Source organism: Calypte anna, unplaced genomic scaffold (genome assembly GCF_003957555.1).
Source record: "Calypte anna isolate BGI_N300 unplaced genomic scaffold, bCalAnn1_v1.p scaffold_211_arrow_ctg1, whole genome shotgun sequence".
NCBI lineage: Eukaryota > Metazoa > Chordata > Aves > Apodiformes > Trochilidae > Calypte > Calypte anna.
Genome location: NW_022045483.1, coordinates 284,490 through 308,083, shown reverse-complemented (window position 1 = coordinate 308,083; position 23,594 = coordinate 284,490). Strand labels below are relative to the sequence as shown.

The following is a 23,594-nucleotide window of genomic DNA, read 5'->3' as shown; positions in this document are numbered from 1 at the left end:
TGGGCACAGTCACCTCCCCTGGCCAGGGGTCCTCCACGGCTGCAGGTCTCTCTGCTCCAGTATTGCTCTCTCCTCTCTCCCTGCTCTCCTCTGGACACTCCCTCTCTACAAAAGTCCTGTCACACCAACCCACCACAGCTTGGTTTGGCCCTGCCCCCCGTTGCCCCTGGCGACTGCCATTAGCGGCGACTCTGCCGTTGTGGCTCCTGTGCTGAGCTGTGCTGGGCTGTGTCTCTCCGGCTGCTCCTGGTCCTTGCCGTTGGTTTGCTCCTTTCTCCCGCCTCGTCCCTGCCTTTCCCCTTGCATCCACCTGGTCCCCGTCTGTCTCCTCCCTCCCCTGTCCCTGCTTTTGCCCTTCCCCTGTTCTTAACCCCCACCCTTCCGGCTCCGCCGGCTGCCTCCCGCTGCTCCCGCGGGGCCGTGCCCGTGCCGCAGCCCCCAGAGCTCCTGAGATGGGGCAGAAATTGAGCAGGAAGCGTCGGGTGCCCCGCTCTGGCAGCGCTCCTGGGCAGCCCTGCGGTGGTGCCGCTGCCGGCACCGGCTCTCCTGAGCCTCAGCAGCAAGGTCTGGGCAGGCTGCACCGCGCGGCTGCCCGCGGCCACCTGGCCTGGCTGAGACGCTGGCGCTGGTGGATGGAGATTTGGGGCATCGACCGCCGCGACAGGGAGAATCGGTGAGGGGCTGTGGGCCGCTGCTGGGACACCTCGGGTGGCGTGCGGGAGCATCCCCCCTGCAGGGTTTGTGTGGGATCCCCTTGGAGCTGATTGCTGTCAACGCAAGATGTGCCCTGTCAGCTGGGAGGGGGAACTCGAGAGCTTTCCAGTGCTGGGAGCTGCTGGGTGGGCGCCAGTGCTCCTGGAGGTGCTGGGCTGCTGCTTGGCCCTGCTCTCCCTGCAGGGTTCTCTTGCAGCTGCTGAGGCCTCCCCAGGTCTCTCCTGCCCTGTGGGTGATGTCTGCGGGCTTGCAGCAGCAGGAGCAGCAGGGTCTGGGCAGGGTCCCCCGGGCTGGGTGGTGCCACAGCTTTGGTTCTTTCCTTGTCTGTCAGTGTTAAGCTCCCGTGTTTAATTCTCAGGACACCTCTCCATCTGGTGTGTGCCAACGGCCACACAGAGGTCGTCAGGTTTCTCGTAAGGCACCGCTGCCAGTTGGATGCTGCTGACAATCTCAGGAGAACACCCCTGATGATGGTGAGTGAGAGAAGTTCTGCTCTTGGAAGAGGGGCTTCTTGACGGTGCATGAAAGGAGAGGTGTCTGTCAGGACTCTGTAGGCAGAGCTGTGCGGAAAGACGCCTGTTGGGTTTGCAGTGGAACAGGCACCTGTCAGATCATCTTTGCAGGTGCTCTTCTTTCCCAGTGGTCAGAAGCTGGGCGAGCTGTGATGGAGTGAAATGGGATTTTGGAAGTCTTCCCTTCTTTTGTGTGTTGTTCCCAGGCAGTACAGTTTCATCAAGAAGACTGTGTGGCTTTCCTGCTAGAGCACGGTGCCGACCCAAATCTCACCGACACTGATGGCCACACTGCCCTCCATCTGGCCATCCAGGCTCATAATAAAAACCTCGTGGGGCTGTTACTCAGGCATTATGTGGATCATCCTGCCAAGAATAAGGTAAATGTTTCTGTTTCTTCAGACAGTCCTTCAGACACTTGCCCCAGTTGCCCAGGGCAGGGCAGAGATCTCCTCCTTCCTTGTGCCAGTCCTACTACTGCCTTCCTCCTCCTCCTTCTCCTCCTCCTCCTCCTCCTCCTCCTCCTCCTTCCCCTCCTCCTCCGCCTCCTCCGCCTTCTTCTGCTGCTGCTGCAGAGGGGGCAGGGTGCTAGGGACCCCTCCCAGGCCTCCTCCTGCACAGCCCAGAGGATGGGTCCCTGCCACAGACAATTAATGATCAGATTCCCCCTGCCTGGCCTTGCCAAGAGGAGGGGGATGTCAGGGCTCCTTCTCCAAGCTGTGGTGCTGTCTCCCAGCTTCTGCTGCTTTGCAGGCCACTCAGGAAGCCCTCCTCACCTGTGCAGACCTCCTGGAGAATGAAAAACTCAAGCGTCGGGTCCAGAGAAAGGATACAAGGAAGATTGGAAAGCTACTGGTGAGGATGGGCCCCAGGCAGCAGGGATGCCCCATGAGCCCAGGGTCTGGGTCTGCAGCTCTTCCTCACTGACCCTGCTCCATAGTGGAACACACAGCCTGCAGATCAGTCCCCCTTCCTCTTCCCCTTCCCCTTTCTCTTCCCCCTCCCCTTCCCCTTTTCCCTTTTTTCCCTTTTCCCTTTTCCCTTTATCTGAGGCAGCCCTGCTGACAGAGTGCTTTGGCTTGCAGCACTGGCCTGGACGTGTGGGAAGTGATGTTCTCCGTGCCCCTGGCCTTGGAGCTGGTTGTGCCCGAGCTCCTCAAGCAGCTCCAGCAGAGGAAGCAGAAGATGCTCTTCTGCACTCTCACGGAGGACACTTCTTGCTTGGCTGTGAGTTCCCAGAAAGAGCCCCCGTGCCCTCGTCCTCAGCTGCCAGGGGGAAGCAGGAGCTGCACGGTGCGGGGAGCTCCCCCAGCTCTGCCCATCCCTCACTGCTGGGTTTCTTTCAGCTGCTGGCCAGCATTCACTTGCCAGAGGAGCACTTTGCCAGAACCTACGAGTTCTGGAGGTTCCTGAGGCATCAGAGCCAGGCCATGCTCTCGCTGGTGCTCAGCGCCCTTGCTACGCTGTCGGAGAGTCCTGAGATGGTGAGCAGGGCATTCTGGAAGGCAGCCCCATCGCTGTGGAGCTGGTGGACAAGCTCCTGCCCCTCTTTGACAACGTAAGGCTGCTGTGGGAGCCTGAGCCCTTCAGAAGCCCATCCCTGTGGGCAGCACTTGGAGCAGGGGCTGCTCCTCTCCTTTCTCCTCTGGGCTCTTGTGGGATGCATGGATGGATGGATGGATGGATGGCTTCTGAGTTCTGCAGCCCAGCTCAGCTTCTCCCTAAGAACTGCTCTCTGAACCCTGCGGGCTCTGCCAGCTGGGAACAGGCTCGCCATGGGCAGAGCTGCTCTTGCTCAAGTCCTGCTCTGCTTCTCCCCAGGAGCTGTTGAACGAGCTGAGGGAGATCTCCATCAGCCTCTTCACTGAGCTGCTGAAGAAGGTGGCGGGGAAGTGCAAGAGGCAGATGAGGAACCAAGTGCAACGGGGGCTGCTCCCGCTCTGGTTTCACACATATGACAACACCCAGAGCGTGGCCGAGGTACAGGTTCCAAAGCAGAGCTGCAGGAAGAGCCCCGCAGCTCTTTGGGCCAGGGCACCATGTCCCAGGTTCCTAGGGGTGGGATCAGGGCAGGAATAAAGGCAGACAAGAAGGAGGGGGATGCCAGGCCTCCTTCCCCAGGCCATGCTGCCATCTCTCCAACTTGTGCTGTTGTGCAGGCCTCCAGCCAAGCCCTCCTTGCTGCCGCAGAACTCCTCAAGTGGCAACAGCTCCGAGACCTGGTGGAGACAGAGCAGATGTGGAAGATCGGAGAGTTCTTGGTGAGGACAACCTGCAAGCCTCAGGCTGGAGGAGGAAAAAGTCTGGGCTGTGGGCTCTGCAACTCTGCCTCCCCTGCAGCCCTGCTGCAGCCCAGAGCCCACAGCCTGGAGCTGCATCCTTGTTCCCTGTCCTCAAGAAGAGAGCCCCCAGGGGCTCCTCTCTTGGCCCCTCTCCCCTCCCTGCACCGCGCGAGGGTCTCTCTTGGCACCCCTGGGGCTCCCTCTCCACCTCAGTCCCACAGGCTCCTGGCTGGGAGAGGGGAATGGGCTGGGAGGAGGGACTGGGACATTCCCATAGCCTCCCGCTCTCTCCAGCTGCTGCAGGACAGGACCAGGGCTGAAGAATACTTCGATCAGAGCCTGGGGTACCTGCATAACGCTCAGGACAGCGTGAGAATGGAGGCCATCAGGTACATCAGCGAGCCACAGCCCCTGCGGACCCTCTTCTGGCAGCCTGGCCCCAGTCCCCACTGCTGCCCTGGCACCAGGAGCAGCCCTGTGGCTGCCAGAGCCCCTCATGGCTGCCCCGTGCAGGGCCTTGGCCTCCCTCTGCCAGCCCTGCCCACACACGGGGTCTTGGTGGCCGCCTTGCCCAGTGCCACCCTGTCCCTCTTGGTCTTCCGCGAGCTCAGCCCTGCGGAGGGGCAGGAGGTTGTGCAGCCGAGGCGGCCGGGCCGGGGGCTGTGCTGGGGGGGAATGTGCTGGGGGGGGAGCAGCACACTGGAGACACTCTCTCTCTTCCTTCCCAGGGCTTGCTGCACGGGGCTGAGATGATCAGCGGTAAGCAGGGGCAGAGCTGTGCTGGTCGGGACTGGAGGGGCAGGGGACAGAGCCTGGGCAGGGAACTGCCTCGCCAGGCACTGCTCTAGAGAAATGCTTCAGGGGCAGGGGAAGATGGCAGGGGCACGCTGGCCATTCCTCTGCAGCAGCTCTGTTCTCCTGGAGGGCAAAGGGGCTGCCGGGGGCTGGAGGAGATGGCTCTGCAGACACTGCGGCTCATTTGGGCTCTCTTTTTGTTTTGCTCACAGCACTTCAGCGCCTCAAGTATGACAGCACACCCTCCATCCGGTGCCTGGCAACTCAGACCAGTTTCATTCTGAGCTGTCTAAGGATGAAGGCAAAACCAGGAAGCACCAAGCGACCTTGGCGCCGCTAGGCCCAGCTGAGGTGCAGCTCTTCTCTGGGAAGAGCCCTGTTCTGCCTCCAGCTCCTGCCTGCTGCTGACTCCAGGAGTCCAGCCTGGACCTTCCCAGGGCTGCCCTTTGAGAGTTAGTGGGGGAAAAGGGGGAGGAAGGTGGGAGCATTTCCCTGTATATTTGTATATAGTTAGTAACGTTCCTGGATAGTTGTATGTATTTAGTAATTGTTTCCTTGTTCTCATTAAAGTTGTGTAGTTTAGTTTCCAACCCATAAGTCTCTCCCCCTTATTCTCTCTCCTTTCTTTATGAGGGAGGGGCATTAATAGAGAGCATCTGGTGTTGGGTTTAATTGCTGCTCCTGCCATTTTTGTAAAGTCCTGGGACCTCCATGAGTAGTGGCTGATCTGTCCTCACAATCAAAACGTAAAATAACAGCTCGGATAGTAACAATCACCATCACTAAATTCTACAACCACACATTTTTGCACTTCCTACAAAGGATCTCAGAAAGAAGGTGGCAGCAATAATCCCCATGTAGCACACACTCACTTTGTTTGCTTCCAAACCCATAAAAATTTTACACCTTTGGCCTCTTATTAAAGGAGCCTCTTATTAGCACTCCAAAAAGCATCTACTCACCTTTCCAGCTATTTTTCTACAAATCTTCTAGGTTTTACTTCCTCCAGATTCTGATTTTCATATTTTTCTTATTCAAAAGTGCTGTCTTGGAGGGCATTTTTTATGTTGTCCAGTTCCCATCTGAGATCTCTAATTCTGCACAGCAGAAGCTTTCTCTGTGCATGGTGGTCACAGGCTCTGATCTCTTCCACGCTGTCCTGGGAGGTTGCCTGCTCCTGAAGCAGATAACACACTTACAACCACCACAGGGAAAAAGGGAACTCTCCCTGCCCACCAGTTCTACCTCCCCTGTACCAGACAACAGGACCTGTAGCTCTGGCCACGACAAGGACAAGTTCCAATCCCCTACAGTACCAGCCCTACAAGATGCTGCCACGGCCCCGAGCTGCTCTCAGCCCTGACCCTCACCCATGGACACCATGTCCTGGCAGGAATGCAGATCTGCCTGTCCCCAGGGGCTGCCCTGGGGATCTGCACTCTTGGCTCATCCCCATGGCTCTCTGCTACCAGAGCTCTGCTGCTCTTCTTGGCGAGGGGGTGTGGGACTGCTCCTGCCCCTGGAGCTCATGGACCCTGACAGCCTTGTGGGGACTCTTCCCATCTCCCTGCCTCTACACAACAGCAGCCCTTGAGGTGCCCTTGCAGAGACTGCTTTGCACATCACCTTTTCAGCTTTACCCATCAGCAGAACTGCTTTGCTATTGGGCACACAACAGGATCTACAGGCAGGACCTGCACCTCACCTTCTCCCCACAGCACCTGCACTACACCTCCATCTGTCAGCCAACTTCCACAGAAAGCATAGAGACCCAGTTCCTGAGAATATTTCATCAGATTTCCCACCCAACAGGCCAGTATCTAACAATGGAAACAGATGCCCCCACTGAACCAAAGGCAAAGAGGTGACTTTGATTCACATCTTCTTCTCCCTCTTGCTGTTCTCTCAGCCAAACCAGACAAGAGCTGGCAGCTGCTCGGAATTTCTACTTATCTTTTTTCCTCTGCAGAAAAGGAGAAAAGGAAAAGACTGCCCCTTGGAAACTGGGTCCTCATATTCCCTTATAATCTCTGTCATTATAGGAAATCTGTCCAACCTACACAGCAAATTGGACAACAAATTTTCACACAACCCCAGACACTGACAGACACCTTGGTTCTCTGTGTCAGGCTCTCACCACTGCACACGCTCTTCCAGCTCTTTTACTGTAGCCCTGGTCTCAGAAGATGATGACAGGAGGTCTTTCAGGTTTTGGCACTTCTCTCTTAGTTCTCTTTTCTTATCCTTGGAGGAACTCATGTAATAGTAATACATCTGATGCTCATATTGAAGCTGATGCTCTTCCAGTTCCCGACACTGTCAAAACACAGCAAGAATCCCTATCAGTTGGGAGAGCTTTTCTAGAGAAAAACAACTGCTTCCATGTCCCCAAAGTGGGAATAATGTGCTCCACTCTCCCCTGAGGTGTTACACAGGACTCCAGACCCCTCTGCCCAGCCCTACCCCAGATGCCCAACACCAACAGGATGCCTCCCCTATTCCCCTCAGAAAACAATCTTTTCAAACACTTCTTAGCATGGCCCAACACACACATGTTTTGCAGAGGCAGGGAAAGCATCAAAAGTCACCACATTTCAAAGTTTTTTTCAGGAGCTTTCTCTTACAAAGGGAAAGACCAGGCATGTTTAATCACACACATCAGCCTGTTACAGACAAATCTCCCTCTTCCCTTCAATATGCATTTTGTATGGGGGGGAAAAAGCATTTGCCTGCATCGTTTCTCTGCACAGCACAGCAGGACCAACGCTGAAGCAAACCAGCTGGAAACAAAGCAGCAGTACAGCAGATCTCCAGCATCTGGCAAGGATTTTTCCTCATCCGAAGAGGACTGTACCCAACTTCAGACACTAACACAACCTTCCTCTGCAGGACTCTGCCATCACCATTTGTTGCGGGAGGAGCCCTTCTTGCTCCTAGGGTCGATCCTGAGGCCTCGGGGTTTAGCCCATTCCTGGACGATGTCCTAGGGCTGTTCCTGTGGCCTCGGGATCTACCCCTTCTTGCCTGCTCCTGGGGCTCCTCGAGCTATGGGCTTCTCCATGCTCACTGAAGAGTGAGAGCTCTCTCCGTGGGTGTCAGCTGCTCTCTTATTGGCCCCCTGCTCCTGCACATGCTCAGGAGGGAGGCCAGACACAGGTGAACCCACACCCACTCATCAATAACTCAGGGCACCTGGTCCTGTCTCACTACATTTCCCCCTTTTTTTTTTTTTTTTTTTTTTTTTCACAGACATTTACATAGTACACAGACATTTACATAGACATTTGCATATTTACATAACACGATTTTTATACACAAGAATACACTTACAGGATTTTTCTTCGGGCCCCGCAGGACACTCAGCTAAGAGCATCAAGGGGGCGCCGAGAGGTTAGAGGATTTTTACACAAAAATATAACTTACAAGATTTAAACATATAACTTACAGGATTTTACATATATTTTTAGGGAGAATTCTCAACCCTTACACATATTTTGGGGAGAATTCTCAACCTTCTGTCTTTAAGGGGAATTAAGCATACCCATATATTCGCTCGATGTCAGCCCCTTTCTGGCAAAGTCTCTGCAAGTTGTCTGAGCACTCTTCACAAAGTCTCTGCAAATTGTCCCAGGCACTTGCCCTCTGTTCCGGGGTTTCTTTCCTCATGGGCCTCGGGATTTAACCCTTCCTCATGGGATTTCCCTCTGCTCAAGGGCTTAGCCTAGGCATATTTCACAAAGTCTCTGCAAGTTGCACCAGGCACTTTTCACAGAGTCTCTGCAAGTTGTTCTTCTAGTTATTATTCTCCCTCCTGTATCTGCTCTTCTGGCTTGGTTTCCCTCTGTTCCGGGGTTTCTTTCCTCATGGGCCTCGGGATTTAACCCTTCCTCATGGGATTTTCCCCTCTGCTCTGGGGTTTCCTGTCCAGAGAGCTTGTTGATCATACCTTACAGGGAGAATGTTCTTGCAGTTTCTGTGCCAGCTAGGTTTTCTGCAGGCTGCCCGCATTCTCCACCAGATGAAGCGGAAGGAGCCCTTCTTGCTCCTAGGGTCGATCCTGAGGCCTCGGGGTTTAGCCCATTCCTGGACGATGTCCTAGGGCTGTTCCTGTGGCCTCAGGATCTACCCCTTCTTGCCTGCTCCTGGGGCTCCTCGAGCTATGGGCTTCTCCATGCTCACTGAAGAGTGAGAGCTCTCTCCGTGGGTGTCAGCTGCTCTCTTATTGGCCCCCTGCTCCTGCACATGCTCAGGAGGGAGGCCAGACACAGGTGAACCCACACCCACTCATCAATAACTCAGGGCACCTGGTCCTGTCTCACTACAACCATTAGTCACTTTCTGGTTACTTTTCTTTACCTTACTGTATAATGCAATTTCCTCTATCATGCCACTTACCAGTCCAGACTCTAATGCCAAATATTTGGCTTCACATACCTGCACCCCAGAGTTGTCAGTGGCTTCCTTTAGGCCTCTATTTTTGCTGGTGATGACATATGGAAAGGAGATCCCGAGTCCTCACCTACAGTGAAAACAACAGATTTTTACAACCAGCAGGACTAACTGCTACTTAGTTACTCCTAGAGGGCACCTTGATTAATGGTGAGAACAATCTTAACAGAAAACATCACATCCCCTCAAATTAGTGAGCTGCTAGAGAGAAAATGATCAGAAGACATATTTCACGTGCATCTGTGTTCAATCCTTTCTTTGGTGGCATTTTACTTTCTTATGTGAAAAAGAAAGTTTCTGAATATCACTATGGCCACAAAGAATTCACTCCAGTGTCTCCAAGGTGCAGGATCTCTCTCTCAGATAAACTGTGTGCCATGCAGTAATCAGCAAGATGCTTCCAGCAATGCAAAGGGAGCCTCCTCCTCCTGCTCTGAGGCCTGAGGCTCCTCCACTGTCTCAGTAAAGATAGCTGTACAAAATTGCTTCTCTCACTTGGTCAGTGTTCATTCAGGTCACACACAGCAACGTGCGTGCAGCTTGCTGCCACAAAACATTTGGTCCAGAGGCAGAACACAGCAAAAAAAGCAAGAAGGGCACGTCCTTGACATACAGCACTGTTTGCAACACAAAGTCACGATTTCAGTTCTCAAAGAAAGAATGAAAAAGAACAGGAATCCCACCAGGATTCACAAGTGAGGGGAAAAACTGGGTATCAGGAGTCAACACAATCTTTGGTCATTTACTGTGCATTCATAGAGGAAGAATCTCGATCGGTATTAAACAAATCATTCCTCTCACCAGGCTTGTTCTCTGCAGTCCCTGTCAAAATATCAGGACTTGCATTTAAAATGTCCTTGGTGACACATGCAGCAATTGCAGCCCATAATTCTTTACTGAGTTCTTCCTGCTCCTGATTCTCCTCCATTTCTTCCTCTTCAGGTGATTCTTCCTGAAAGAGATCAAACCAAACAGCTGGAAAGAGCTCAAACAAGGACCTGCTTTGCCACCCACTGCCAGCTTGAAAAAGACTTTTCCTGCCTAAGACAGAAGGGAAACTTGGCTGACCTTGCTTTTACAAGGCCTTCAGCTTTTCCAGGGAAATCTGCAGGAGCAGAAAGAAATGCCTCCTGTCCTCAGCCTCAGCCCTGCTCCTGCACAGCCCCTGAGAAGCACTTCCCCACTTCAGCCCAGCTTCATTTCAGTTACCTCATGCCCCAACACATCAATCCTCCCTTCATTTCCCCTGAAATTTACCTCAGAATCCCAGGGAGAACTCCAGGGAGAATCAGGATCTTCCTCCTCTTCTGCTCCCACAGCTGGCAGGGCACCTACACACCAGGGAAGAAGAGAGACACTCACTCTTTGTATTTCACTCTGCTGCTCCCCAGCCCTCAAGCCCTGCATCCAGAAGATCTGCAGAGGTTCTGCTGCTGAAGGACAAACTCAGAAGTGAGCGGTAGCCAAGGGTTTCTTCACCCCCAGCCCCATCACAGCATTTCCTTTACATTGCTGCCTCCTCTTGCCCCCTTGCCAGCAGAAGGGGGCTGTGCACAACAGCTGACACAGCTGCAAGCAGCACCCAGCACACCTCTGGGCAACACCCAAGACACTCCAGTCCTCCTTCTCCTCTCCATCTCCACATTTTGGTCCCATTGCTTCAGGGCAAACACAGCAACAGAAGCAAGAAGGGAAATGTCTGGAAAATGAGCCAGCTAAGGGATGAACGGGAGGGAGGAAGGATTGGCCAGGGACAGGGGCTTAGAAGGTGATGAATATCTTTATTTTAACTATATGGCTTTTTTATTTCTCCAATGAAAAAGTGCTTTCTTTTCAAAACTTACTTCTCTCACTTTCTATAGTAAGAAAATACAAAACAACTACTTAGCAAGTCTACTTTGGCAGAGCAGGACATCATGCAACCTTTTCCAGGCAGCTTACCAGCTTTCCTGTACTTCAGGAAAACGTTCCATAACTCCAACAAGTTTGGCTTCTGCTGCTTCTTGACCTAAAGATTTATTTTAGAAAAAAATATTTCATTTCTAAATGCCCTAAGAGTCACAACAATAAACATTGTTTTCACATCAAATGTTGAACAGGAAATATAATCAGGCTGTCTTTTTCATAGTGCTTAGGTGCTGCCTTTATCTTATACTTGTAACTACACAAAGACTCCTCACACACCCAACTCAGTGAGTATTCCACCCCACAAGACTCTGCAGGCACCCTTCTGCAAAGTGCTTCCAAAACTATCTTTACATGCAGAACAGTTTCACTCATCTGATTTTTATCTTTCTATTACTTAGTAAAATTCAGCTCTCACAGTTTCAGAATGCTTTCTTGCAAAGGTGCAGAATGCAAGGCACTGTTAGCATCACCAGACTTGATGCATAAATCAGCCTCTGCAAGTACACTTACCACAGTACCCCTAAGTTTCAGTATCACTGCCAAAAAATGCATCATTTCCATTTAAATCAATGCAAGGAAATGAAATCATGTTGAAACTAAAGATGCTGGTTGGCATCTCCAGCATTAGTGAGTGGGTTGAACTACCACACACAAGTTCCCCATCACTGCAGAATCCCATCATCAGCAACAGATGCTGATCCAAAGGAACAAGAAGAAATAAAACAATGTGACTCTGTACCTATGACTTTTGGCCCCAAACCACAAACCTACAGCTTGCTCTGCCACAGCTACAGCTTTTTTTGCAAAAACTGACAGAAACAACGACAGAGAAAACAATGCTGGCTGCAACTGCAGTTTCTTTCCACAACTGGACCCAAATGGGTGTGGTGACTGCTGCAGGAGTCACACCTGAGTGTCGGTGTACGGATGCACCTCTGTGCCTCCTGGAACACTCTGTGTGGCACCTGTGGGTGCAGGTCCCTGTGTTCTTATATTATTTAGAATACAAACCACTATCCACCTTCTCTACCCATCCTGCTCAGTAACACCTCAAATTTCAAGACAGCAAATGCTGGGGTTTTCTTATTATAGGTACCCAACACCCAATTTCCTGCTGACAGGAAACATGCTGTAACATTTGCCTCAGAGCAGCAGGCAGTGCTGCTTCTCTTGAGTTGACCACAAGCACATGGAATGGATGTGGCTCAAGGACTCCTCCCCAAAACATACACTTCAGAGGACCTCAGAAGCTCGCTCAGGATCACCCCAGCTTACCCTCTAGCCCTCTGTTGCTGCAGCACAGCAAAGGGACTCTCATCATGTGCTTTGCAGAGCCAGCCAGACTGCACTGTTAATGCCAAGAAATGCTCCCTGAACACTCTCTGCTGCCCATTTGCCACACAGCTCTGATACAACACACTTAAAAAAACTAAAAGAAGAACAGCTGCCAATCTAGAGTTCAGTTCTATTAAAAAATTAATCCTATAGGACACAATCCTGTCAGTGGACATGGAGCACACAAATCACAACTGCCCTTACAGCCTGACAAGGCCAAAAAGTAACAAGTCAGCACAATCACAAAGCTTCTTGTGCTGCTCCTCCTGAGGCCTGCACTGAAGTCACCAGGGAGCACAGCACAGTCAGTGCTGACAATACAAACCACCTCAAGAAAAGGCCACATCCTTTTCCTCTTGAGCTCCTCCCTAGTTAAGGATCCTACCTCCTCTGTCCACAGCAGGTGCACCCCACATAAATGGAGCAGCTCCTGCCTGCTCAGGGCTGGTAACCATGGTGAGATCTTCTGTATCACACGCAGGAGCTTCTCCTGTGTTCTCCTGCTCTGTTATGATTTCCAGCTCTCCAGCAGCTCCTGCCCGCTCAGGAATTCGAAGTATCTTGAGGATGTTGTCACCTTGAGCATCCCCTGCAGGAGCTTCTGCTGTGTTCTCCAGTTTTGCCAGATATTGACTGAGACTGCACAGACAAAGAGAGGAAATAGAGTTGGAAAAAAGAACCACATCCTGGCATACACCACTCAGCACAACACTTAACACCAACTTATTATCCAGCCTACACATATTCATACAAATTCTCATTATTCTCCTCAGCATCTGTTAAGGGTAAAACACACAGAACTCACTGCAGGGCTCTTACCCCAGAGATGCACATTCACACCTTCCAAGTTCCAAGCTCCTGCTTGAACATTTTTTCAGTCTGCCTTTTAGGCACACAGAACCACCTGAGAGAAGGAACCCCCCCAGCTACAAAGCTGTGCATCAGAGCAATGAAGGGCTCTCAGTCACATCTCCTCTGAAACAAAAGGCTGGTGCTTCCTGGGCACTGCAGTGCAAGTCAGCAAGGACAATGGTGCTGGGCTGGGCAGAGGCTTTACACGCGTCTCAGCTTGCCAAGTTCCTCCTCTGGCTACAGACACTTTGGAGAGTTCCTACTGGGCAGACCTCAGCTCAGCAACAACACTTGAAAGATTCTCTAACTGAGAATCCTGGGCAGAAATTTTCCTCAGCTTCCAAACTAACACTAGACACAGTGTCTCAGTTCTAACCAAACATCAGCTGACAGAATTGCTCTGGTACCCCCCTCCACCCTCCCAAGGGAAGAGAAAAGGGGAACAGGGAAGAGAGTCTTGAAGGTCTGAAAATAAGACCGGAACAGCTCTGCTCCAAGAGGAAGAGACAGGAACATGTGGGATGAGGAACAAATATCTGCAAGTCTAGACCAAAGCCCATCTCCATAGTCCCAGTTATATGTATCCCAGGGTCCCTTGCAGCAGGGCCGACTCAGGAGAGGGGTCCCCAGCTGCCCCCAGCACCTGATGGATTCGGATCTTGCCGAGCACGGGCGAGCTGATGACAGAACAGGAGCCTCTGCCCAAGAGCTCCCAGTGCAGCCCAGCAGCAGGGAAGAAGGGAGCAGGCAGGGACCAGGCTGCCCATCCTCTGGGCTCTGAGAGAGGCTGGCAGGAGATGGCAGGGAATCCTGAGCCCTGCCTCTTCCACCCCTCACGGGTCCCTCAGGGTGCTACACACCCTCTCTCTGGGGCCTCCCACCAGTACCAGAAAATCAGCCTGGGCCCAAAAACCAGAACCCACAGCAACCACACCCATCAGAAGACATCCCTGAGCACACCTTCAACACACCTCTAAACACACCATTAAACCTTGGTGCTGCCACCAACAACATTCCAAAGCCACACTGAGAACTGACCACTTCTTCTCATCAGAATGTTCAAAGTTTACCTCCAGTACCCATGAAGATCAGCATAATCCTCAGCTGTGTTCCCATCACGGTCTTCATGGGAAACTTTGGCACCGTAAGAAAGGAGAACTTGGACCAAATTCAGATGCCCAACAGAAGCAGCAATCATCAGTGGGGTTCTGAAAGATTCAAAACATCCTATGAAATGGATCATTTGACACAGACACAGACACATTCCTTTCATTCCTACTTGCTCTCAGAAAAAGTCTTCTCCCCATTCCATTACAATGAACAAAAGAAAAAGCAGGTTCCATTAGAAGCAACAATAACAGGGCAGAGGGAGTCAAAACAGCTGCGTGCTCAGACAGAGCTGCCACATGTACAACACTTCAGTGCACACGAGGCTGCTGTGCAGGAGCTGGTTTCTCAAACTGAGGCACTGCTGCCAGGCTCAGGACACATCTCCTGCCAGACAATGCCTCCTGGACAGCCCCAATGCAGAAAGCAGCCCCTGAGGTACCACAGCAGCCAAGCACACGCTGCTTTCACACACAAGTCTCACAGAAACAGCTCCTTCCCAGTGCCCCCCTGCTTTTGCTCAGAGCACATTCCCATGCTGCTCAGCAGTCCAACAGAAAGAATACCAAAGGGACACCTTTGGAGAAAACCCTTACCTTTGATGCTGGTCTCGAGCATTCACGTCAGCTCCTGCTTTCAGGAGGATTTCTACTATCTCTTCCTGATCTTCAGAGATAGCAAGAGCTAGTGGGGTAAAGCCCTCCTGAGAAGTCAGAGAAATACATCATGTTAATAAGCAAAGTCAAAAAAATCTGCAAAAGGAATACTGACACCACTTTCTGGAAGGACTGTCTGAAGAAACAGAAACATTTACCTTATTCTTGGCACGATGATCCACATAATGCCTGAGTAACAGCCCCACGAGGTTTTTATTATGAGCCTGGATGGCCAGATGGAGGGCAGTGTGGCCATCGGTGTCGGTGAGATTTGGGTCGGCACCGTGCTCTAGCAGGAAAGCCACACAGTCTTCTTGATGAAACTGTACTGCCTGGGAACAACACACAAAAGAAGGGAAGACTTCCAAAATCCCATTTCACTCCATCACAGCTCGCCCAGCTTCTGACCACTGGGAAAGAAGAGCACCTGCAAAGATGATCTGACAGGTGCCTGTTCCACTGCAAACCCAACAGGCGTCTTTCCGCACAGCTCTGCCTACAGAGTCCTGCCAGACACCTCTCCTTTCATGCACCGTCAAGAAGCCCCTCTTCCAAGAGCAGAACTTCTCTCACTCACCATCATCAGGGGTGTTCTCCTGAGATTGTCAGCAGCATCCAACTGGCAGCGGTGCCTTACGAGAAACCTGACGACCTCTGTGTGGCCGTTGGCACACGCCAGATGGAGAGGTGTCCTGAGAATCAAACACGGGAGCTTAACACTGACAGACAAGGAAAGAACCAAAGCTGTGGCACCACCCAGCCCGGGGGACCCTGCCCAGACCCTGCTGCTCCTGCTGCTGCTGCTGCAAGCCCGCAGACATCACCCACAGGGCAGGAGAGACCTGGGGAGGCCTCAGCAGCTGCAAGAGAACCCTGCAGGGAGAGCAGGGCCAAGCAGCAGCCCAGCACCTCCAGGAGCACTGGCGCCCACCCAGCAGCTCCCAGCACTGGAAAGCTCTCGAGTTCCCCCTCCCAGCTGACAGGGCACATCTTGCTTTGACAGCAATCAGCTCCAAGGGGATCCCACACAAACCCTGCAGGGGGGATGCTCCCGCACGCCACCCGAGGTGTCCCAGCAGCGGCCCACAGCCCCTCACCGATTCTCCCTGTCGCGGCGGTCGATGCCCCAAATCTCCATCCACCAGCGCCAGCGCCTCAGCCAGGCCAGGTGGCCGCGGGCAGCCGCGCGGTGCAGCCTGCCCAGACCTTGGTACTGAGGCTCAGGGGCGCTGGTGCCGGAAGAGGCAGCACCGCAGGGCTGCCTAGGAGCCCTGCCAAAGCGGGGAAGCTTCTGCTTCTTGGTGAAGAGCCCCATCCCAGGAGCTCTGTGAGCTGCGGCACGGGCACAGCCCCGCGGGAGCAGCGGGAGGCAGCCGGCCGAGCCGGAAGGGTGGGGTAAGGGTTGGGTGGGGTAGACCTGGAAGGGTGGGGGTTAAGGACAGGGGAAGGGCAAAGGCAGGGACAGGGGAGGGAGGAGACAGACGGGGACGAGGTGGGTGCAAGGGGAAAGGCAGGGACGGAGCGGGAGAAAAGAGCAAACCAGTGTCCAGAACCGGGAGCAGCCGGAGAGACGCAGCCCAGCGCAGCTCAGCACAGGAGCCACAACGGCAGAGTCGCCGCTAACGGCAGTCGCCAGGGGCAACGGGGGGCGGGGCCGGACCACCTGCGGGGGGGGGGGGAAGGGGCTGAACCAATTCACAGGGGGAAGGGGGGAGGGGGCTGAAGGGAAGGAAAAGGCTCCTTTAATCCTTAAACCTTGCATTGGTTTAAGCCTCAGCATTCATTCATTGCCACTACAGGTGACAATGGTCCCTTAAGTATCTGACAGAAGCTGAGAAACTCTCCCCCACCTCTTTGAGTCATACAAACAACTGGTAAGTTCTGCTCCTGGAGAGGCTTTTTCATACCCAATTCAAAGGAGCAGCTAGAGAGGGTAAAATAACCCTTCTTGTGTAACCCACTTCTTGTCTCTCACTTGTCATCTTGTCCTGCTTTGAGCCAGGATAAAGGTGATTTTCTGTTGTGTACTTTTGCTTTCAGCTAATCTCTTGTAAGTAGTTGCACTTGCTGAAATTAACAGCAAGTTAATTAAATTAATGGCAAACTAGCTTCCTCTGACTGCACAGAGCTCACTGCAAAAGTTCCACTGCCATTGCACAAGTACAGGGTGTTTCCCTAGACAAGTCTAACCCATAACTAGAGGGAAATGGACATCTGGAATTCTCCTGGCCTACCAGGAATTACTGGCAGGACAACTATCTTTTCCCTTACTCTGGGGAAAATCTCAACACAAATGGTAGCTGTCACCAGGCCACATGTGTCACACCCAGCTACACAGAAAATCATCTCAAAGTTCCCTGCTGCAAACACATCCTCTGCAGGCCCCAGCACCAGCCTGACCTTCCACAGGCAGCCCAGCTTTTGAAATGAGCCACTAATGGCTGTAATTAGCCACCAACCACACCCCACTGCTGGGCATCAGCCAGGAGAGAATTTAAAAGCAGCAACTTGCCTCAGGCACTGAGTCTCACTGCTGTCTGCTGAGCTGCCCAGAACAAAACCCAAGCTTTTTCAGGCATTGCAGAGAAGTCAGGACACAGCTCCTAAGGAGGGAGAGAATCATAGGATGGCTTGGGTTGGAAGGGACCTTAAAGATCATCAAGATCCAAGCCCCTGCATGGGCAGGGACCTCTCCCACTAGACCAGGTGTCACAAAGCCTCATCCAACCTGGCCTTGAACACTTCCTGGGAAGGGCATCAGCAACTTCTCTAGGCAACCTATTCCAGTATCCTGCCACTCTCATGAGGAAGAATGTTTTCCTACTATCTAACCTAAATCTACCCCCTTTCAGTTTAAAACCATTACCCCTTGTCCTGTCACTGCTCTCTCTGCTGAAAAGCCCCTCCCCAGCTTTCCTGTAGCCCCTTCATGGACTGGAAGGTTCTCTAAGGCCCCCCCAGAGCCTTCTCTTCTCCAGGCTGAACAGCCCCAACTCTCTCAGCCCATCTTGGTAGCAGAGGTGCTCCAGACCCCTGGTCATCTTTGTGGCCCTTCCCTGGACCCTCTCCCACAGGTCTGGACCTTTCCTGGGCTGGGGGCTCCAAAGCTCTACGCAGTATTCCAGGTGCAACTCCTGACTTTGCTGTGAGCTGCACAGATCCAGGGTTCCCCCCAGTGCTGGGGGTCAGGCACAGTGAGCACTGACCTCAGAGCACCCAGCAGTTCCCATCTCAGCCCAGTGGATATTGAAGCTGAGCAATCAGAACCCCCCAAGTTTCTGCAGGAAACCAGCAGGAGGGGAATGCCCGTCCCGGGCTGCAGGCAGTGGGCACCCTCCAGCTTTCTCCAGGGAAACCCTGCCCAGCCCCTGGCACAGGGCACCCCCGGCCCAGCCCTTACCTGCCCACGGGCTCCTGGAGGGCTTGCCAGAAGGGGCTTCCATCCACGTCGAGTGGGCAAACATCTCCTGCTCTGAAGGCTCCAGGATTGCCTTGGAAAAACATCCATTTTGCTCCCTGAGTATATGGTGGGGTACAAAAAGAAAAGCCCAACCAACAAAAATATTATCAGTTGAAGCTAAGTGGCCAAAACGTATTTTTGCCCCCCCTTTTTTTTTCCCTCAGGGACACCCAGGCCAGCAGCAGCTTGCAGGGAAGCTGCTGGGCTGCCAGCAAACACTGTGTGACTGTGGAGAGGTTCTGCACAGCCCTTCCCTGCTGCCTCACAACTCATCCCTGGGGCTGGAGCTGCTTTTAACCCCCAAAGCCCCAAAGATTTTTTCAAAAGTCCCTCACCAGCTTTCTTGCAGGCCCCCTTCAGATACTGAAAGGCTACAATAAGGTCTCCTCAGAGCCTTCTCCTCTCCAGACTGAGTGACATCTCCAGAATGAATGACATCTCAAAGGCCTCAGTGCCAGTGCACCAAGCCTGGGAAGAAACAAGAGGAGCTGCAGAGGTTGGGATGGGCTGGGATGTGGTTGGTATCACCCAGAGGTGGTGGGATGGCTCCTCTGACTGGAGCCTGGGGATGGAGGGATATCAACCCTTTAGGAAGGACACGAGGGGGTGACACCCTCTACATCACTGACCAGCTGGGCTCCATGGAGCTAGAAATAGATAAACAGATAAAACTAAGACATCATTCTCTCCAGCTGAGAGAAAGCAGCTTGGCCATTTGAGATGACTAAATTGAAAAAATTCAAAATATTCATGAAATAAGAGCAAGGACTTTCCCCATCATTTGTTTGGCCTTATGCAGTGTAGCCTTGTGTAAGGAGATGTAAACTCTTCCCTTTCAGCTTTTTACAGATAGACTTTTCTCACAAGCAGTTTATGTAAAAGGCATCATGTTCCCTGGGGTAAGCACTTGTTGGCAACTGGAGCATCAGGAGAAACCTCTGCTGACAGGCTGGGCAGGTATGTTCCTCAGACTCCAGTAATGCTGTTCTAATACCTGTGTGGAATTAGAATCATCAAAATGGTTTTTAAAGAAAGGAGGGAAATTTCAAAGTTCGTAAAAAACACGTAAATAGGATCTTGAGTGGAGAGCATGAAGATATAAATGTTGAATAGTGTAAAAAAACTTTCTAGTTTGTAGAAAATAACCACACAGTTTTGATATTTCACTGTTGTAACATCTGAAGATGGGGTTAGGTTGTGCCTTGATCTTTTATCTAGTCTTCTTCCCACTGTCCAGTAGAGTTGAAGTCACCAACCTCAAGGTTAGGGAACAAAACAGTGATCAGGAAAACACCCTGAGTTCTGAAGGATTAAATATTTAACTATTTATATATTAAATAGTGGCAGTTTTGTTTTGGTTTTTTTCTAGTCAGCAGTAAGTCACCAGAGTAGTCTTGTAAGAGAGAAAGGGCTGTGGACAAAATAGTTTGATATCTAAGACTGTCATCACCTGCACAATTACACACTCTGCTCATACTCCTCCTTCTGTGTGCAAAGGGGATTTAACCAGACACATAAAAAGGGAAAAGAGCTTTGCTTATTTTCCCCTTTCTGTAAGAAGCATCCTTCAGGATAAAGAGAACTGGAAACAAAGCAACTTTGTTACCTCCTGTTTCTGCTCTCAGAACATCAGATGTGATTGTTTTGAACTAAAAAACATGCAAGGAACACTTAACATTCCTCACAATAACTGATCCCACAGCAGGGAATAAAAGCTGCATCAGTCAGTAGGGCTTTGCAAAGAGCAGACAAGAACTCATCAGGTATGGGATCATCATCATCATCATCATCATCATCATCAGAGGAGGGCTCCTTGGATAAATACTAAACAGAAAAGCTTTTCCTTCTTTCCTCTGGCATATGCTTCTCTGGAGGCAGGGTGGGGAAGGAAAAAGACAGAAGTTAAAGACAGGTACAGAGAAAAATTTTCCAAGCTTTGGTTTTTATCAAAGGAAGTAAGAGATGGAATTCTGGTCACCTCACGTTAGCCTTCTAAAATACAGGTATTCATATTAAACTACTTTGTTTGCTTGCTTTGGCACTCAGATCTTTCCCCATGATTTCTCTTGTTCACTTTTTGGTCAGTTCAGTTAATTCCATACTTATGCATTAAGAGCTGCTATTGCATATTTCCCAGTTCTTGTCAGCAGAGCGCCCTTTGTATTGGGATCTTTCACCTCCAGCATGAAACTCCTTGGAATTCCTGTGCTCTTTCCAACTCTGGGATCAGGCTCGACAGTTTGGCCCTGGTAAGGAAAGAAATGCAGACATATCTAAACCTCACACTTGAAATGACATCTCAATTATTACTATTTTAACCAGCAAAAGCCTTTCATCCCCTCCTTTTCCTAACCCAAGGCTTGCTCCAATCAAATCCTTTTTCTTTTAAATACCAGAGCCAGGATGTTCCAAGGGCTTGAGCAGTGTTTGGAACTCAACAAACAAAGAATGGCTTAACTTCAGGTTTATTCAGGGAGAAATATCCCCTTAGCTCACCATCCACTTGGAGAAGAGACACAAATACACTTCTCCTCCAAAGCACAATTCAGAGGGAGAGACTGAACGTGCCAGCAGTTCCACAGCACAACACAGCATGACAGCAGTTCCAGAAGGTCACATCTGCTCATCTGCCACACAAACACACTCCTAGAAACCATCAGGTACACTGACACAACTTACACGCTCTGTGTTCAGACCAACAGATTGTGCCCTCCACTGCACCTACACTGCCATTTATGGCACTCTCCAGCATTCCAAAACTGGATCCAGAACCAGAGTGACCAGAGAGCAACAAATAGTCATGCAGCTGTCCCTGTTACACAAACACTCCTCATTTAACTCTTGCAGACCCACTGAAAGGTCCAGAACTTACAGCCAACCAAATTACTCTGCAAACATTGGGGTTTTAACACAAAATTCACAAGATGTCTCAGAAATGGTGAACAGCTTCTGAAGGGCTTCCTTAGTCTTGAAGCTGAGGAACACTGCAGGATTACACTGAGGCTGATCAGCTACTCCCCTCCTGGCTTCCCAAGCTGGGAACAACCCTCTGTAGGATAGTATCCAAAGAGAAACATGTTATAAACTTAAACCAACGTCTTCAAATTGTTAAAAATCAAAGTTTTGTTCACATCTCAATGGTTATCCAGCTACAGATCACAGCATAAGACTTAAAATAACAAAGAAAAGACTCTTGGGGTTTTTTTTTTAAGTATTTGACAAGAATTTCCATATACCACAATAAGCTGGGCCAGAGAAACACGTGCAGAGGAGGCACTGATCTGTTCACAAAAAAGTCATGACAGGGTTTTAACATCCCTGTTTTCAAGAAATAAAACCCCATCTGAATTAGAGCAAATGCTGTGAATGTGGTTTGGATAAATGCACTGTGGGAACTCCCAGGGTCCCTGGGCCAGCTACACTGACTGACACTCACAGAGAGAGACATTCATGTGCAGAAAGGGATTCAAACTGATCCGTGACAGCATCACTGCTGTCAGATTCAGACTGAGTGGTTTCAGACCTACAGACAAGAAGTTTTCCAGGTGAAATATGACACACCACTCCATGACCAGCAGAGCCTGTATTCTTCACAGAACACAGAGACACACTTGATGAATTTCTACATTCAGCTCTCCTAACAGCTTCTCAAGTGCTCAGACCCCACAACTCTGGGTTAGTGTAATGCCTCACCCCATTCTAGTGAAGAAAATGCAGTATACCTAAAATCAGGATGACAAAAAAACCCAAACATCCCACAGCTCAGTGATTTTTATACTGGAAGGACTATTTTGAAATGCAGAGTTACACATCACATTCCACCCCAGGAGGCAAATCAACATCTAGAGCATTACCAGTCAGGTATTTCCTTGTGTTCCTTATTTGCATTTTAGCAGCAGCAGGACAGTGTTTGCAAAGCTGTAGAAAAATGCTGCCCCTTTTCCCAGTGTCAGTTCCAAGTGGTGGTATCCTGAAGCAAGGCTGAACCTTTGGGAAATGGAAGCAGCATCCAAACCTGAAGTCACCCAGATCCAAATATGTCCTGCAGGCAGAAGGGAAGAAAAATGACAGAGCTTTTACCCACAAAGGCACTGGGCTCCAATCTGTGCAATGTGTACACTGGGCTGCTGGTATTTTCATGTGCAGACAAACTATTCAACTCAACTGCTTCATCAGGTAAAGTCCAAAGATCAAATGCAGAACTGCAGAATATCAACTGGGGGAGCAACAAGACTTTAACTGATGGCAATCTACTGAAGACATTTCTGTACTCAGAGGGGCACAAACAATTTCACCTCCATTATACAGGTTCAGGAAGAAATGCCCAGGTATTTACAGACACAAAAAGGAATTGTTTAGCTGCACAGGGATGTCCTCAAAACGTTTGGGATATCTTGGTTTCAGTATTTGTTTGAGTCAAAAGTAAGAAACAGTACCAAGTTTAACAGTAACAGATTCTCAGTGGGTTTTGGTAACATTTTCAAAAATTAGGAAAAATAACCCAAACATGTGCAAAGGATGGAATTACACAGTTTTGTTATGCTGAATCAAATACATTGTATTTACAACAAAGACTGTGTTTTATTGGAAAATACTTTAAGCTAATGTTTGGGAAATCAATACAAGGGTACATTGAAGTGCAGGCTGCAATAGAAAGTGTGAGACTGTGATTCTACATACAGCTTTTGATGTTCCACTCACTGGCTCCCTCTGCCTTCCAGATGTTCCACTCACTGGCTCTGATTGGCTTCTAGAAGATCAAAAAAAAGGTGATCAGAACTCCAAAACTGAACTAGTGAAAGCAGAATATAAACCAGTTTTCTGATGCACAGAGTAAACCATGTTGAAGACAAAATTCAGTCACTAACCCCACCTTTTTTTCTTCAAGATGCTGCTGTCCCTGCTGTCCCCCAGCCTGACATCAGCCCAGGATGCTGCTGTCCCTGCTGTCCCCCAGCCTGTCACTGCCCAGTGTCCCAGCACCCCCAGCCCTTCACTACCCAGTGCCAACCCCCAGCAGCCCCCTGGCTCTGCCATGGCTCCCCCAGTAGCCCTGGGCCCATCACTGCCCAATGTCCTTTCACTCTCCCAGACCCTCACCATCCCATGTCCCCCCCTGTCACCCCCAGGCTGCCATCTCCCCGTGTCCCCTCCTGTCAGCAGCCAGCCATGGCAGGACAGCCTGGGGGAGATGCAGTCGGCTTGGTGGTCACAGGGCCAGTGAAGGGAGGGGACGGCTCAGGGTGTCTGAGTGTCTTCTGCGCTGAGAGAACATAGAAAGAAACAGACTTGGGAACAAGTCCCCCATGATCACCTGGTTTTTTTCCTTTTTCCCTTCCAGGTGATGATGGTCAAGCCCCAGGCCCATGCAGCCATTCTCTGCACACAAGTCCCCTGGGGCTGGATATCTGACACACATTTAATAAAAGAACACAGCCCCAGAGATTTGGGCTGTTCATCTTCAGATGGGGGAAGGGGTGTGTGTGTGTGTCTGACTGAGGAAGATCTGCTCTCCCATTTCATT

General features: G+C 50.9%; 1 protein-coding gene and 3 long non-coding RNA genes across 4 annotated transcripts; 1 reads left to right on the top strand and 3 right to left on the bottom strand.

The window, feature by feature from the left end:
* The first annotated feature begins 1,099 nt into the window (after positions 1-1,099).
* LOC115600304 lies at positions 1,100-1,501 on the top strand. The gene is made up of 2 exons (XR_003988890.1): positions 1,100-1,187; positions 1,433-1,501. It is a non-coding gene; the product is annotated as an uncharacterized LOC115600304 (long non-coding RNA).
* Positions 1,502-6,419: 4,918 nt separating this feature from the next.
* LOC115600306 lies at positions 6,420-10,764 on the bottom strand. Its single transcript, XR_003988892.1, has 5 exons — positions 10,694-10,764; positions 10,010-10,083; positions 9,554-9,704; positions 8,738-8,822; positions 6,420-6,619 (listed from the first exon to the last, which is right to left on the bottom strand). It is a non-coding gene; the product is annotated as an uncharacterized LOC115600306 (long non-coding RNA).
* A 1,599-nt stretch (positions 10,765-12,363) lies between these two features.
* On the bottom strand, positions 12,364-16,263 carry LOC115600303 (ankyrin repeat domain-containing protein 7-like). The gene is made up of 6 exons (XM_030468657.1): positions 15,708-16,263; positions 15,188-15,302; positions 14,769-14,942; positions 14,551-14,657; positions 13,918-14,055; positions 12,364-12,634 (listed from the first exon to the last, which is right to left on the bottom strand). Exons 1-6 carry the CDS (start codon positions 15,923-15,925, stop codon positions 12,364-12,366), a joined length of 1,023 nt encoding a protein of 340 aa, XP_030324517.1. The 5' UTR covers positions 15,926-16,263.
* Positions 16,264-20,108: 3,845 nt separating this feature from the next.
* LOC115600305 lies at positions 20,109-22,821 on the bottom strand. The gene is made up of 3 exons (XR_003988891.1): positions 22,751-22,821; positions 21,925-22,112; positions 20,109-20,316 (listed from the first exon to the last, which is right to left on the bottom strand). It is a non-coding gene; the product is annotated as an uncharacterized LOC115600305 (long non-coding RNA).
* Between the last annotated feature and the right edge of the window lie 773 nt (positions 22,822-23,594).